The sequence below is a fragment of the Vipera ursinii genome (assembly GCF_947247035.1).
Source record: "Vipera ursinii genome assembly, chromosome: 1".
Lineage (NCBI taxonomy): Eukaryota > Metazoa > Chordata > Lepidosauria > Squamata > Viperidae > Vipera > Vipera ursinii.
The window spans coordinates 172556383-172573157 of NC_139512.1; the positions used below are offsets into that span (position 1 = coordinate 172556383).

Genomic DNA, 16775 nt, shown 5'->3' on the forward strand with positions numbered 1-16775 from the left:
AGAACAGTTAAGCATTTTAAAGTCAATCAACTGGAAGGACCTATTCATACGGCCTATATCAGGAGTCTTCAGACTTGGCTCTTTTATGACACTAGCTGAGGAATTCTGGGAGTTGAAGTCCACAAGTCATAAAAGGGCCAGGTTTGAAGACCCCTGGCCTATATGTTCATAGAACCTGTCACGCCATGGAATAAGTTAGCTGCACTGTTTGAAATGTTGAACTTGGGGACTGGTTACAATGTAAAATAACATTTCAAAGAACTTTGTAATTTCTTAGGCAATAATTCCAACTCCAGCTCAAAACATTGATTTAAGGATAATTCCCTGTCACTTGTTAATAAAATCAAGTTAACTATGGAGAATTGGAATAACTTAAATCTATTTTGTGGGGGATATAAAATCAAACATAAAAATATGCAATTCTTTTTCCTACCAGAATTATTGCTCGTGTTTCATACTTACACTCTAGAAATCCTCATTTATTTATTAAGAAATTAACAAAGGAAAGAACATTGTTTATGGATGGAGGAATTTCAGAAGAATGTAAATGACTGTACAATGCTTCCCTTCCACACAAAAAATGGAGGATTCAAGTATCAAACATTTTTTATTATCATCCTTATAAATGTCTCAGTTCTATTATGCTTTCTTAATAGCTGCATTGGCTGCATTGGTCTAATGAAGAAAAACATAATTGTGCAGAAATAGTTTGCAATTTGGGAGAGTCATAATCTTAATCTAACCTCCATGGGCCTGAATTATTATGTATATTAGCTCTGATCCAGCTAAAGCATTATGATTAATTCCCACTGAAACTAGGAAAAGATTTAAAATCTCCCATGGCTTCCAATGAGACAGTCACAAATTGTTTTGTGGGCTGAGGTTAGAATCTGTTATGTTTCATATTTCAGAAATATGAAAATCAAAATTAAATGGCTAAATGCCCTACACTTTTTAGAATACCAAGAATTATTAAGGATACTTACACACGTTTCCACATGGTGTACCTTATCAGCCTTAAGAAGTGTTTTATACGGAGAATACAATGTGTAACTAAGCCTATCGGTGCCTTGCGAGTTTAGAAAGCTGTTCTTATGAACAGCTCAAAAATAAGCCAAGAAATTGAGTTGAAACACATGCGAAATCCTGAGCATCCATGGTTTTCTCCAAGTATTTTGCTATAGTCCTTCAGTTTAGTTACTGCAGGCAAAAACATTTTACTTGACAGCTTTCTTATGAAACACTGCAGATTCTAAAGGGAAGAAGCTGTTGCTCATGGAACTGCAGGCCATCAGTCCTTCTATTTCTGTATTGTCTGCAACTAATTGACAGTGTCTCTTTGGAGTTTTGGAAAAGGACTATATCCAAGTCTGCATGGAAAGGTCAGGAACAACTGCAAGTCAAACATGTATTCTTTTTCATGCTGAATTGCATGCATGGCAGTCCTTGTATATGGAACCTCTCAAGATTAATACAGGTCATTTCTCCTTAAAACATATTTCCCATATATAGTTGAATTATAATATATCAGCTCTAGCCAATAATAACTGCCAACAATTAAAGATAGTGTGAGTTACAATCCAATACTACTTAAGGCCCAGTTTAGGAAAGATCCCACCAATAGTCTATATTAGTTGGCAGTTATGGTGTACCACAGTTAAAGATGACTATCTTAAAAAGGTTTTTTTAAAAACAATGATACCTTCATAATTTTCTCCTATGTTGTTTTCATAACAATGCTTTTATTTTCAAGCTGAGGTAAAGGTATATGTTTGGATATTGACTAAAAACTATTGCTTATTTGCTGCAGAAGCATTTCGCTTACTAAATGTCATACATTTATTCAATTGTTTGTTCATTCCTTACTTGTCGGTAGTTTGACGTGAAGGCTCCCAAGTAAGCTACAATGCCGGATGAGATGAGGATATCGCCTGTCAAATTGACATATTGTTTTCCTAGTTGCAAAGCTGCCTGGCTCCAACGGGTTTTCTCACCCCCAAGGCCACCAAGTAATTTTTCTGCTCGGTCTAGCTTTTTGCTACACAGGTCAACCTTAAAATCAAAATATAAACTTGAAGCAAAGCCATCCCAGGTAATGCTGCTACTACAAATAGTTACATGCTTTAATTTAATTTAATTTAATTTAATAATTTGATTTCTATACCGCCCTTCTCCCGAAGGACTCAGGGCGGTGAACAGGGCAATACACAATAAAAATCAGATACAAAAATTAAAAATCCATTAAAAACCAATTAAACATCATGCCCATAAAATCAATACATATTAAGTTAAAAACTAATTTTAAAAAAACCCAACCCCACCCCGTCAGACCAGGCTTTACTTTCAATGCTTATGAAAATATTATATACAGTATGTATTGCTAATTATTATTACTACCGCCATCATCATCATAGAAAAGTTTTTATACTTGAAACCCCAAGATGGAAAAACGGAGGGCAATGTGCATGACAAATTGTCACAGACGAATTCAACAAGGTCAATAGCATTTCCATTCTTCTTGCCTTCAAATAAATTATTGCTTCACTTTCCAGTGCGAAATTGATAATGGATTTATATGCGATACCAAAAACAGTTGCATCTCAAAATGGAATACATATCATACAAGAGCACGACATTGACTTATGAAGGTCATTCTTACACAGATGTGGCCTGTGAATTGAATGCATTCCTGGGAGCTTTCTATCTGGCAGCTTGTCAAAAATGTTTTCTCTAATAAATCCTTAACATTGAACTAGCTGCGCTACCAGCAGTGTGGAATGGCAGCACTTCTTTGAGTCCTTGGCTCTTGAATAACTTTCTCTAACTTGGTACTTTCTGCATACCTTGTGGTGAGATGGGAGGCAAACAAATTTAATAAACAAGCAAATGAAATGGGTCAACTCCCTAATCCCAGTCAGCATCTGGCAGGTGAAACTTTAGGGAAAGCCTCTCTTTATTAGTTGCTTCCTCTTTTCCCAAGAAAGGTTAAACTATGTCCTATTGCAAACATGCCTCTCCATTCTTGCTTTGTGCTCTTGGCTAGTAGTTCATCAACAACAGAGTATGGAGAGACCAGGCCAAGTGGGAATAGTCCCTGGTACCCTGATGCAAATAAGAGTAAAACCCAGCAGTGTATGCACAGGAGTGCTGGAAGGCATGGAGAGGCCTCATTACTTCCTCATTTAGTCCAGCAAGCCTGTTCAATATAGGAAGGGAAGACCGTAGCTGAGCATACACCATCACAAAATCAAACTTTCTGACCTCTCCAGGTATCCTCCCACAAAAAAAAATCATCCATTTAACTAAGGGAAATCCAGCTGCTCCATTGAATTATTAAAAAATACTACCCCCAAATCCAAAGAGAGTTTCTTACACAAAAATAATATATCTTTACACATTCTGCATTCTATCACGCTCAAGGCTTTGCAATCTGCCATCCAGGTAACCAACCTGCCCCAGGGTTTAAAGATTTAAGCTCCATTTAAGCACTAATTGCTTTTGTTTATAGCCTTATTATTGCTAGAAAGTTTAAGCAATGTACATGAGAATATCCTCTTCCTCCTTTATCTACATCTCTGTGAAATGACCTTGTCTGAGAGTGGCCAACTCAGCATCAGTAAGTTCAGTAGTTGAATGGAAAACTGAATCAGAGCGTCTGTCCTCACTCCCCGCTCAAAAAACTTCATCTTCTCCTCTACATTATTCACATAGCTCCACATTATTCATATAACAACAAGTTTTGAGTATAAATTACTTTTGGTGTTATCATTTGTGTAAATGTAGGAAAATGATAACTTATCAACACAATCTGGTATAACAAAAGAGTCCAGCATGTGGTAATAAATTAACTGAAATGGTTTAGTAAAAGTCCACTATTTTCTTCAGAGTTTGTGGCTGTTGCTTTGATCCTCAGGTCTACTTTGGAGATCTGGCATATGATCTACATATTTTTTTAAAAAAAATTCAGAAAGACAAGAACTCTTTGAGAATAATGGTCTTTGAGACCATTTGATAAGTATCCTGAGCAGGGTTGTGAAAAATGGAAAATAAACGAAGAAGCAAAGAAACAAAAAAAGTTAAAGTGAGGACGTAGGCTTCTTTTTTTTTTGCATTTTTGATATCTGAAGATGGTTGTTACTTACCTGGTTTTCTAAGTCAGCTTTTTCCTGCTTTTTTTGTTCCAGAGTTTTCTGTAGTTGTGCTAGCTTGTATTGAACTTCCTTCAGGGCTGCTTGCTTTTTTCTCAAACCGTCCATAGCAATCTTCAGTTCCGCTTCAGCTGCATTGAGTTTTATCTTTTTGGGGGCAACAACTTTTGCCACTCTGAAAGAACAACAATAATTAAGAAGGTCATCCTTGTTACACATCTACAGTACATGCAAATATTATATATTTATCTTCTCTTTCTGCACAGGTCACATAAACACACACAAACATTCCTGCATATACACTATGAATGGTGACTCCACTAACAAAGCAATAGAAATTCTTATCTGCAATTCAAAGTATCACATGACTTATGGACGGCTGTCTTCCTCTAAAATATGAAGACCCTGGAGGATAATTTGAGCAAAAGTAAATCCTAAGCATTGTAATTATTTGATAAGTGAGATGTGAAGTTGTCCTTTGCCTTATCAAATTCAGATCCTCTCTCTCTTATTCTTTGTGTTAGCGATACTCTTTAAAGCCCAAGTGTCGCTAGGATACAAGTAAAAAATGTGATATATTCAGACATCTCTGACTCTGAAAATGATGCAGGATCTACATCGATTCAGATTTTTTAGAGGGAGAAAAAAGAAAGGAATACCGTACATTCTCATATAGTACACTGTATGCATGTATATAAGGGACGCGGTGGCTCAGTGGGTTAGGACGCTGAGCTTGTCGATCAGAAGGTCGGCAGTTTGGCGGGTTGAATCCCGAGTGCCGCGTAACAGAGTGAGCGCCTGTTACTTGTCCCAGCTTCTGCCAACCTAGCAGTTCGAAAGCACGTAAAAAATGCAAGTAGAAAAAGAGGGACCACTACGGTGGGAAGGTAACAGCGTTCCATGCGCCTTTGGCATCTAGTCATGCCGGCCACATGACCACGGAGATGTCCTCGGACAAGCACTGGCTCTTCAGCTTTGAAACAGAGATGAGCACCGGCCCCTAGAGTCGGAAACGACTAGCACGCATGTGTGGGGGAACCTTTACCTTTTTATGTATGTATATAACAATAGACAGAGAAAGATATATATATATATATATATAAGAGTCAGTTTGGTCTAATGTTTAAGGTGTTGGCCTAGAGACTGTGAGTTCTAGTCCAGCCTTAGACATGAAAGCCGGCTGGATGACCCTAGGTGAGTCACTCTCTCTCAGGCCAACCTTCCTCACAAGGTTGTTGTTGTGAGGAAAATAGGAGGAGGAAGGCTTATTGTGTATGTTCATTGCCTTAAAATAATAAAGGCAGGATATAGAGTAAATAAATATATGTAAATCTACTATCTGTTCACTTGTTATGTAGGGGGAAAAACCATCCATAAAATGCTGTTCAGATGTTCTGTTAAACATACTTAACATAAAATAAACACAATCATGCAATCCAACAGTTAACGCAAACCAGGAAAGCTTTTTAAGCTAAACAACAGGATGCAAGAAAAGGATGGAGGTAGAGGCAGAGTTGGTAGGAAGAGGTAGGAAACTCTTACTAGATATTCTAGATATTCTGAAGTTGGTATTAAGATTTAATGAATCGCGTGGTGAGAAAGGGGGACAGAAGGGAGAGAAAGACAACAGTTTGAAACATAAGCAGAAATTCAGTGCAGAAAAGTACAAAAGGCCCCAAGTTTGAGTGAAGCAAGGAAGCAAAGGACGAAGGAGAGGGCACCAGGAAGTAGCAGAGCAGGAGGTTCCTTACAGCTCTGGCAGTAAGAATAAGAAACAAAATACGTGTGGTACAAAGTTTTTTTTTTTCCCCTGGGATCCCAAACCCTGCAGCTTTGCACAAGAAAGCAAAGAAATCAGGAGCATCCATTGGTAGCTCAACCAAAAAAAAAAGGTAAAGGTTCCCCCGCACATGCGTACTAGTCGTTTCCAACTCTAGGGGCCGGTGCTCATCTCCGTTTCAAAGCTGAAGAGCCAGTGCTTGTCCGAGGACATCTCCGTGGTCATGACTGGACGCCAAAGGCGCACGGAACGTTGTTACCTTCCCACCGTAGTGGTCCCTCTTTTTCTACTTGCATTTTTTACGTGCTTTCGAACTGCTAGGTTGGCAGAAGCTGGGACAAGTAACAGGCGCTCACTCTGTTATGCGGCACTCGGGATTCAACCCGCCAAACTGCCGACCTTCTGATCGACAAGCTCAGCGTCCTAACCCACTGAGCCACCGCGTCCTCATAGCTCAACCAAAGAGAGGGCTAAATTTTCACACAGGAGAAAAGTCACCTCATGGATTCTGCTGGGGGAGGTCTGAGACCAGAAGACCTGCCCTGTAAGGATCGAGATGGGAGAGGATCTAATTCAGAGAAGGGATTGAGGAAGCTCAGAGAAAGAGAGCAAGTTCTATGCCATAGGAGGCTTTGATTTGAGTCCATTTGTCAAGACAAGGAGCAAAGTTGGCCTGTTTGGACTTTACAAGTCTTCTCTATCATTAAAGAGACTGCTCAATCTATTTTACAGGGGAGTGGACAGGCTGGAAGATTCCTCACCCTTGAGTAAAATAGCTTAGTGGTGTTTAATGTTACCACTGTTACAGTACCAGCGTTATAAGTGTGGGATTCATTTTATTATTATTATTTTTGGATGGCCCAGAAAGCAAGGAAAACACCCTTTATCACGCCTTGCTGGTGGAATACTTGGCAACAGGCTTGTTTGAACTCAGGACCAGGCTTGCATATACAAGACTGGAAGAAAAATAGAACTGTGGGTGTAATCACAATTTATGTAACTGGCAAATCTACAAGGTTAATTGATATGAATCTGGATGGCTGCCGACTCCCACTTGTATTTAGAAATAAACAAAAAACAAGATAATGTTGCCATACTCTCTATTCATAAAGAAGACTGTGTACATAAGTATACCATCGCTTGGGGAGAAGAAACAAGCACAACACACTTCCCCATAGGCCAACCCAACATTCTTCATTTACATTATGATTTGAAACCTTTTACTTACTTATCATAGGAGTCCATGGCTATGACCCATTTGCACAGCCCTTCTGCAGCTGTGGAAGCATTCCGAATTTTTTCAGGAACAAACTCTGGATTGGTGATGTACTGTTTTCTAATGATATTCATGTAAGCCGGAGGTATGTTGTCCTTATCATACTCGTGAAGGGATTGCAGAAATCTCATGTCCCCAAGGAGTTTCTTAGCAGGGCCCCAGAAGTCTTCCATCTTTTTCCCAGTGCCTGTTGGATCGGGAATTTTATCTGCTTTAATCCCTTTCAGGATGCAAATGGCTTCCATAACAAGTTTCACACCAGCAGGGGGGCTCTTCATGGACTTGACAACTGTGATATCCTATATTCAAAAGATTAGATTGGAGCAAAACCAATGCTATTGCCTTTTTAGTTTTGAAAACAACACTAAGAGAAATGTTGTCATACTTTGATGACAGACCACCTGGTTTTTTCCCCCCAAAGAACATCAAAACTAAGGAACCCATGAGAAAGAAGAAGGACTTCCAATCAGGTGACCACAAGCCCATTTCCTCTATTGCTGGCCAGTAGAAGAATCACAACATTTCAGGAGCTCCAGCTAATTTACCTTCTTTACTTTTTCCCTCTTAACTCCTTTTTCCTTCTCTGTTACATATTTTTACACTACAAGCCTGAGAGTACCGTAGGACCATTGGTGGTTTGGGTTTATCTTAATCATTGTGAGGTGGCCAAAGATGCTACATTTTCACATCTTTTCTCCTTTCTGTCACACATCTTATCCATCAATCACCTTCTGAATCATTTCATATCTAACGTAAGCTCAAGAAACATGTACCAATCCCATAAGAATTTCTCTAAAAATTCATCTTCACAAAGATTGTGAAAAGTAATTTATTTTAAATGTGTGTAAGAAAGATTGTTTTAAATCCAGAAGAAAATTTGCTTTTCTACTATAACGGTTTCAGAAATTAGTTCCTGTTTATGCTTTAGTCTTTTCACACATACTTTATACATACCTATTGTATGTGCTCTTGGGCCAAAACAATCTCAACCTGTTCTCAGCCTTTAAATGGGTAAGAAGCCCTTCCGTGCTGGCACAGAGCTGGGCATGAATGCGAGATGCCTAGTGGGTATCTTTCAGTAAGCAGTGAGATAAACCAAATGCTGGGTTAAGGCGCCACATGAGACACTCTTCAGACCCACATTATATACACACATGCACCTACATACTCTTAATGCTTTGTTAAAAAAACAATTTTAATCCCCCCTTTTTTATAAAGAAAAATTGTAATTTGCAGAGTTGGACTGAAATCTGTGGTTTTCCTAACTTTAACAGTTAATTTCAAGAACTGATTCTGTCTGTTATTTTCAAGCCCTGCATTCCAATGCTTTATAGGATTTCTAGTGATGTGATTATGATTAAGTAATCCGGATTAAGGATCAAGTAATCCGGATTAAGGATCATTATATTTAATTGTGTAACAAGTGATGAGCCTTCTCATCACTTACGTATATGCATAATTCTGTATTTATTTATTTATTTATTTTTGCCATATTTATGTAGTGTATATTGGAGGTGGTGACCCTTTGAGAGCTGTATGCAATGAAATTTCATTTTAATGTATGCCGATTAGTGTACATTCAAAGTGACAATAAAGTTATTAGTCTATTCTATTCTATTCTATTCTATTCTATTCTATTCTATTCTATTCTATTCTATTCTATTCTATTCTATTCTATTCTATTCTATTCTATTATTATTTTTCAATTTCAACTAATTCAAATGTTTTTCAGTGTTATGTCAGTATCCTTGGACACCCATACTAGTGAATAATATCCAGTGAGCATTGACATTCACTGCTAGTTTTTACGTTTGTACACCAATGGAAATATGAAACTATTCTAACATGAAAAATTAATAATATTTACAATGGACAGAAATTGGTATCCCAATCTTTCCTTTCCTTTCTTATCAAGAACCTTCAATAAATTGCCCAAACAGAACAAATTCCATACGGAATAATCAGATAATCAAATTCAGAGCAAGATCATCCCTTTAACCCTGGCTGCAGAATTTGCTAAGGCATTTTAGATAGTTGAATCTGCCCTCAGTTTGAAAACCTCCAGTGAAGAGAAACATGCCACTTTACAAGGTAAACTATTCCATTGGTTGTCAGATTTTATCATCAGGAAATTCCAGCTATCCTGAATTTACTTTCCTGTTGCTTCAAACTCACTGGTTCAGCTCCTGCCGTCAAAGGCAAAGTGACGTTATCTCTGTCTCTTATTTCATTCTCTCTTTCAGTATAATCGGAGCCGAGTAAGTCTGTTTGTGTTTTTAACTTGCTCAACCTTTCAAATAAATCTAGAAGAGCAATGCTGAGCTAACAAAGAGAGGCACCTTTTAAATGGGACAAAAGTAAAATTCTGTAGCACCGTAACAAATTAATGCTCCGTCAAGTCTTAATCTCTCTCTACAAAAAGTTGTGAATTAGTCGGCCCGGCTCTCTCTTTCAGTAGGAGAAAATCAGCAAGAATGAAACAGAGGCTCTACCTGTGCTGTCAGAGTGTCCAGAGCAGCCAAGGCACTTTCCAGGATTGGCAAAGCTTCCGCCAGATCTGCATCGCATTCATCTTTGATGGCTTTGGCAGCCATGGCTTGTTCATTGGCTACCTCTTCATCAGCCTTCACAATCTTCTCCGTCTTCGCAACTTCCAAAGATTCTTTCTCAATAACCACCATCATGTCATCCACTTGCTTGCTGGCTACCCGTAGCTGGGGCTGCAGGGCTTCCAGTTCCACCTGCATGGTGGCCACCTGGGCAGCTGCCGAGTCCAGTTTCTCCAAGCCCACTTCATATCTCTTTTTCAGCTTCATCACCTCACTGGAGATAAACCAGAAGACTGAATTTGAATGACGTTGTCATAAGAGTACTATTAATTTAATCCCTGTCCAGCCACCCACACAACCATCAAGACAGACATGGTGCCTTTACTCAGCACGACTTCTACCAATTCCTCTTCCAATCCGGTCAATTTACAGTGTATTTCTTGAACCCTGACCTATTGAAGTCCTAGTGAATGTGATGCTTCTCCAGCTGCTTTCCAATAGGGTTCCAAAAGACAGTTTCTGACCTACTGGTGTCAACTGAAGCTGCAATCCTTGCAAAGATTTGGGGGGGGGCGGGGCGGAGATTTTTGTTTGCTTTTGGATGTTTGCTTTTGAAGCACTCTTTTATAATATTGACTTTATTCTGCATTGTGGGCTACTCTGAATGAAGGGGGGAAAACACATAAGGGAGTTAGCTCAATGAATGAATAAATGAAGACGAGCTTTCAGAGCCAAACCCAAAATATTATTATTTTTGTTGTGTACTGGGTTCGTTGCGCAGGAATGAAGACGAGGCCAGTGAGTTCAGCAAAGATCATGGTTTATTGCTTGCAGGATCTGAACTAGGGAACAGGGCTGCAGATGCAGCAATTTATACCCTGGCCCCTAGGCGGCGGCCAATAGGTTTGAAGCAACCTATTGCCACCCTAGGGGCAACCAATAGCAGCGCTGGAGACAGTTTGTCTGAGGAGCTTGGAGCAGTTAGCTAGCCTTCCAGCAATTACCACGTGGTGTTCCCTTAACAAAGCAAGCCCAATACATTACAATTTTATTTATTAATTTTTATGCCACCCATCTTCCCATAAAGTGATTATGTCTCTTATAAAGTAACTTTTGAAAATATAATATTCAATAAAATTCAACAATAGAACCTCATTAATTCAAATACAAATAAAAATGAAACAGAAAATAGAAAGGCATATCTGAAACATTTTTTTCCCAAAGAACCATACTTAATTGAAATTTATTTATAAACCAGCTATCTATCTATACCTATGATAAAACAGATTTTTTAAAAATTAAAATAAAACTTTCTTTTTAGTTTTTCTTGGGGGGCGGGGAAATCATCTAGATAACCCAGCAAGTTCTTATTTGCATTCTTATTCTTGAACTATTTAAGCATCAGCTGTTTTATGCTATGTTACCTTCTAGCAGCAGCAATATAGTAATTATAACAATTGTTCTTAATCATTCTTTGGATATAAGGAAACCGCCTTTCTTGTGTGTGAGATCTACGCACTGCATCTTATTTCTGTTTACATGCATCCCTTGTTGGACTCTGTTTGCCGGGGTGGGGAGATGGAGAGGCAGTGGTGAAAGAAACAGTAAAAAAATTACTTTTGCTAAGAAATGCCACATCAATCATACTTACGCTCTCTTTTTTTCCAGCAGGGATTGGAAAGTGGAAATTAATTCCAGGTATGAAGTTGGTGTTACATAATTATGTCGCTGGAGCTCATTATAGAACAATTCAGACAAATTAATGGTTGTGGTATGAAACTTTTTACACATATCAATGCAGCCAGCTCTGGTTTCTTCAGACATTTCAATATCACCCAGGGAGCGAGTGGCAACTGCCTGCAAAGCATCTGTAGGCCATGACTGAATTTAGGGAAGGAAAAAAGAAACATTTGACTGTTATTATGGAAAAAGAGTGCTACATAAAGAATACTCATGAGTTCAAAAGAGCCATTTTTTAAACAAAAATCTCAACTACTGGATAGGTTTCATAATGAGCTAATGGTAACCCTGAAAAGTTAGATAGGACCATATTTAAGTGGTAAGATAAAAACATAACCTTGTCAGAAAAGGATGAGGGCCACTGTTAATGAACCATGCCTTTTTAACCTTTACATTATTTTTACTGAGTTAAAGCCATAGAAAGCATTGAAAATAATCTATATCATGTTGCCCAACTTTAGTGGTGATGGCACAAGGGAGTAGGAGAGATTCCAGGCGCAACAAAAACAGAATTGTGTGGCTGGAGACAGTTTGGGAGGCATCAACTCATGTCTTTATTTCCATCTTTAAGAAGTCATCACTGAAAACTTACTATTTGATGAAACTCAGAGAGGCTTACCTAACAAAGAGTCTAGCAAAAATGGTGTTGAACGATTTCGAATAGAAAAGAATAAGCCGGCATGGATAATATAATAAAAATCAATAAGCTTAAAGAGCAAATTTCTATTATGAATAAATACCGTATTTTCCAGCGTATAAGACGACCCGGCGTATAAGACGACCCCCGACTTTTAAGAAGATTTTCAAGGTTTTTTGTCTTACACGGCAGAAAATACTTACATGCCCTGCCCTCCCTGTCCGTCGCAGAGGAGGTGAAGGCCCGACTGGCCCCGCCGGCCCTCCCGCTGCTCCTGCGCTTCTGCCAGCCCCCAAGGCGCAGTGTTTCCCAGGCGGCAGGCAGCGCCGGAGGGCAGCCACCACCCTGCCACGGCCGGCGCCCCTCCTGCTTCCCCCCCAGGCCTTGAACTTCTCCCATTGGGCGCAGGGCGGGGCAGCTCTGCCCGCAGCCTCTTTTTTAGAACTCGTGCCGCTTCCCTCTCACTGTCGGCCGAGGCGCGCTCGGCCCGGGCTTCCGGTCCCTCTTCCCGGCCGGCTTCCCGTCCTGCCCCTCATGGAGCTGGACTGGGCGTGCAGCCTCTCGGTGTGGCTGCTTTTCCTGGGCAGCCTGGTGGTGCGGCTCCTGCGCTCGGACCTGTTGCTGAGCCGGCGGCTGCTGCTGTGCGTGGGGCTGCTGGCTGTCCTGCAGGCGCTGGGCCAGGCCGTCCTGCCACTGCCCCTCAGCGCCGTGCTCACGGCGGCTGCCTGCTGGCTCGTCTCGGCAAGCACCGCCCGGCGGAAGCGCATCCCCGCGGGGCTGAGAGCGGTGCTGGTGACAGGTGAGTCCGGCGGGTGCGAGGCCCTCCCCTCGGGCCAAGAGCCGACGGGCAGCGCCGCCTTCGCATGGGGAGAGCCGCCTGACGCTCCCGCCCAGCCGTGTCTCGGAGCCGCGCCGGAGATAGCTCGGTTGCGCGGGGCGGCCCGGCTTTGCAAGAACGGGGACGCTCGACTGATTTGGTTTTTTTCCAGCGTATAAGACGACCCGGCATATAAGACGACCCCCCAACTTTTGAGAAGATTTTCATGGGTTAAAAAGTCGTCTTATACGCCGGAAAATACGGTAAATTGAAAAATTATTCAAACATTTTACAAATAAACAAATTTATTTATGCAAACATTTATCTTTGTTTGAAACTCTCAAGTTTTTTTCCTGGCCTAAGAGAAGCTGCAGCATGAAAGGAAGGGAGCAGGGCAACCATCTATCCATTTGGCTTTGAATAATAGCCCCAGTCCAAATTATTGTGCTCCAAAAACTATTAGCTAGAAAAGAAGAATATATGTACCATTTTAAAACACAGTCAGGGGATTATATAGTTCTTTCATTGGGAAAAAAACACCTCTGAACACAGAAATAAATCAGAAGAATTTAAGTAAAAACATATGTTAAGGAAACAATACAGGGAGTCGACTTACGATCACAATTGAGCCCAACATTTTTCTTGCTAAGTGAAACATTTGTTAAGTGAGTTTTGCCCCATTTTACAACCTTTTTGCCACAGTTGTTAAGTGAATCACTGCAGCTGTTAAGTTAGTAACACGGTTGTTAAGTGAATCTGGTTTCCCCATTGTCTTTGCTTGTGAGAAGGTTACAAAAGGTGTGACCCCGAGACACTGCAATTGTCATAAATATGAGTCAGTTACCCAGCATCTGAAATTTTTTCACATGACCCTGGGGATGCTGCCATGGTCATAAGTATGAAAAATGGTCATAAGTCATTTTTTTCAGTACCATTGTAACTTTGAATGGTCACTAAATGAGCTGAACTATCTATATTTTTATTTGTTCTTTCTATCGCACCAATATTTACAAATGATTAAACAAGCCACAAGGAATCCATAATTAACCATAGCTTAAAGTTATATACATGGTAGATATATACTTAAATAGCTTTCTAATACAGGGGATTATAGAAGCCAGCTTTAAACCATTGCTTCAATTTATGGCTAATTTGGAACTCAAAACGTCTTTTTCCCACCACAGAGCAGCAAGTTTTCCTAGTTCATTTTTCCCACCGGAAAGAAAGAAAGTATAGTGACTATGCTCAACTACATGAGTAAAACTGGGTTGCCTTAAATGCTTTCCTGCATTTTTCACAGCTGTACTTCAGGATCTTACCTGAAACCAATCAATAGTGCAACAATTAACAAGAGCTGGAAACTTCCTGAGACGATTTCGGAAGGCATCTCCAATGGGACTCATAGCCAAGACGACATGGAGCTGATCCCGGCAACGATCAATGAACATGTTGAAAAGAGCAATGGGGCTACCGTCAGTCTGCTTGGATCTATCCCGCTGTCGATCAATGGAGCGCATCTTTTCACAGATTTCTTGTTTCTCGTCAACCGCAAAGAGGTTTGGCACTTCTCCAGCATTTAACAAGTTGTTTATGTCTTCTAAAAACGACTCCCTTTTTATCTGGGTGTCAGTGAATAAGAAAACTCCTTGCACTTCACCTTCAGTAGATCTCCTCAGAATGGCTTTTAGGTCCTCGTGCCATTCATTGGTCCCATAACTCTTTGAGATTTCAACCTGGAATGGTGTGTAGTCAGACATATACGCTGCTAAACGTGTCAAGGACTGTCGACCGCTTCCACCAACACCAACCAGAAGGGCATGGCTACGAGGCTGTTTCAAAATGCGTGAAATTCTACAAACATGTTCTATAGCGAATCGAAATAAAACCAGCTGCATTGGCTTTTTGCTCATATTATTATATTCTTCTAGATGGCCCTCGACAACAACTCTCAGTTCATCCACATCCAAGACTTCCCTATAATTTGTATCCTCCCTTCTAGGATCATGAAAGTCACAGAACATCAAGCTTCGCAAATCATCCTCTTCTACCCTACCGTCAAAATTGAAATCCAGATTTTGGAAAAGTTCATCAAAATCTTCTTCCATGTGCTTTGTTACTACTTCACGGATACATTGAACCAGCCATGATCGATCTGCTTTATCTACCAAGCGGTCATAATATACTCTAAGGACCTGCATAAAAAAAAAGTCAATGTGATTGTTTATAATAATTAATTACAAATTAATTACATCCTGTCAGGAAAAAAATATTAAACTTGAGAAGCTGTATAATCAAAGGAAATAACTAAATATCATGTGGAAAAGCTATTTTCTGTCATCAATTATCTTTACTGATTGGCATGAACACAGCGTAGTCCTGTAGCACAGGGCTTTTCAACCTTTTCACCCATTGTACCACTTTTAGGATATGGCAACATCCGAGTACCACCAGTTGCCTAGCAAGGTGTCAAAAGCTTGATGACCCCCCAATAAAGGAAAAAAGTGATGAAGTACAGGTAGTCCTCGACTTACAACAGTTTGCTTACAACAGTTTAAAGTTACAATTGCACTGAAAAAAGTGTCCCCCAAGCCACAGCCGAGTAAGACACCTGCCTGCCTGCCCGGCGGTGCTCTTCCTCCTGTCCGAGGTTTTCATTGTTGTGAGCATTTCTGTTGAGGATTGTCAGCAGGGTGGGGTGGGGGTGTTTGGTTTTTATTCCCCCCGTCTGCTGGGTGATTGCAGCAAGTTTTGGTTATTTCACATGACCCTGGGACACTGTGACCATCATAAATATGAATCAGTTGCCAAGCATCTGAATGTAAATCACAAGACTCTGAAGATGCTGCAACACTCCAGCTGATCAGCACTTCTTCTGGGCTCAGAAGCGCCAGGATCAGCGCCGAGCTCCAGCTGGAGCCTGGCGCTGATCCTGGTGCTTCCACTGAGCCCTGACAGCCCTGCAGTTCCAGCCATCTCTCGCTCAGGCTTGTGTGGTGCTGCCACCAGTTCAGCTCATTCCCCTCCCCCGCTAACATTTTTCTAGGATGGTCGTGTACCACCTGCCAGGTGCCAATGTACCACAGGTGGTACCCGTACCACTGGTTGAAAAGCCCTGTTGTAGCAGCTTTCCTCAACATGATGCTCTCCAGATGGGGCTGCAATTCCTATCATCCTCACCCAGCACCATGATGAACAAGGGTACCTTACTCTTAATCATCATGATCTCCGCAGTAGAAGGGCAGATGATATTATCCATTCACAAAATGGATACTGCAGTGGGTATGGCCAGTCACAGACTTATATAATTATAAATATATGGTCCTTTGTATTGTTGGACTCTTTTAAGTAGAAACAGCTATACCAGGCACAGCAGTTAATTGTTTATGCTACTAAAGTTTTCAACGATTCAGTACCTTACCTTATAAAAAAATATTTTGCAAGCAAATATAAGACTGAGCCTTCAACTGAGTTACTAATAGAAAATTTACCTCATGAACCCAAAGGCGCTTTATGGTTCCTGAGGAAACGGTTGTTTCAGGTCGTGACAGACAAACCCCTTGAACGACCCGAGAGAAATCTCGCAAATTGAACAAATAGTGTGATTTGGTGGGTGTAGGGAGCAGGTTCTCCATAGCTTCTTTGTATACAGTCATTGTGCTATTAATAATTTGTGTAGTCAGTTGAACATATTCCGAAGGGAAGTTGTAACTGTTGATTGAAAAGATGAAAGCAGTAGGACAGCTCATAGAACACAAAATAGAAACTTGGACAGTTTCCTACATTCATCAAATTCTTTGCATTGCATTTTAAATATAAGTTTGGTTTACA

General features: G+C 40.4%; 1 protein-coding gene across 1 annotated transcript in view; it reads right to left on the reverse strand.

Annotated features, from left to right (window-relative positions):
- DNAH7 (dynein axonemal heavy chain 7) overlaps positions 1-16775 on the reverse strand; it is a gene marked incomplete at its 5' end in the record, with an annotated part of 161860 nt that overhangs the window by 41134 nt on the left and 103951 nt on the right. The window contains 7 exons of the mRNA XM_083349744.1: positions 1867-2052; positions 4143-4323; positions 7157-7503; positions 9697-10027; positions 11405-11634; positions 14267-15139; positions 16436-16655. Of these exons, the coding sequence (XP_083205870.1) occupies positions 1867-2052; positions 4143-4323; positions 7157-7503; positions 9697-10027; positions 11405-11634; positions 14267-15139; positions 16436-16655 (2368 nt within the window). The remainder of the gene's footprint in view (positions 1-1866; positions 2053-4142; positions 4324-7156; positions 7504-9696; positions 10028-11404; positions 11635-14266; positions 15140-16435; positions 16656-16775) is intronic.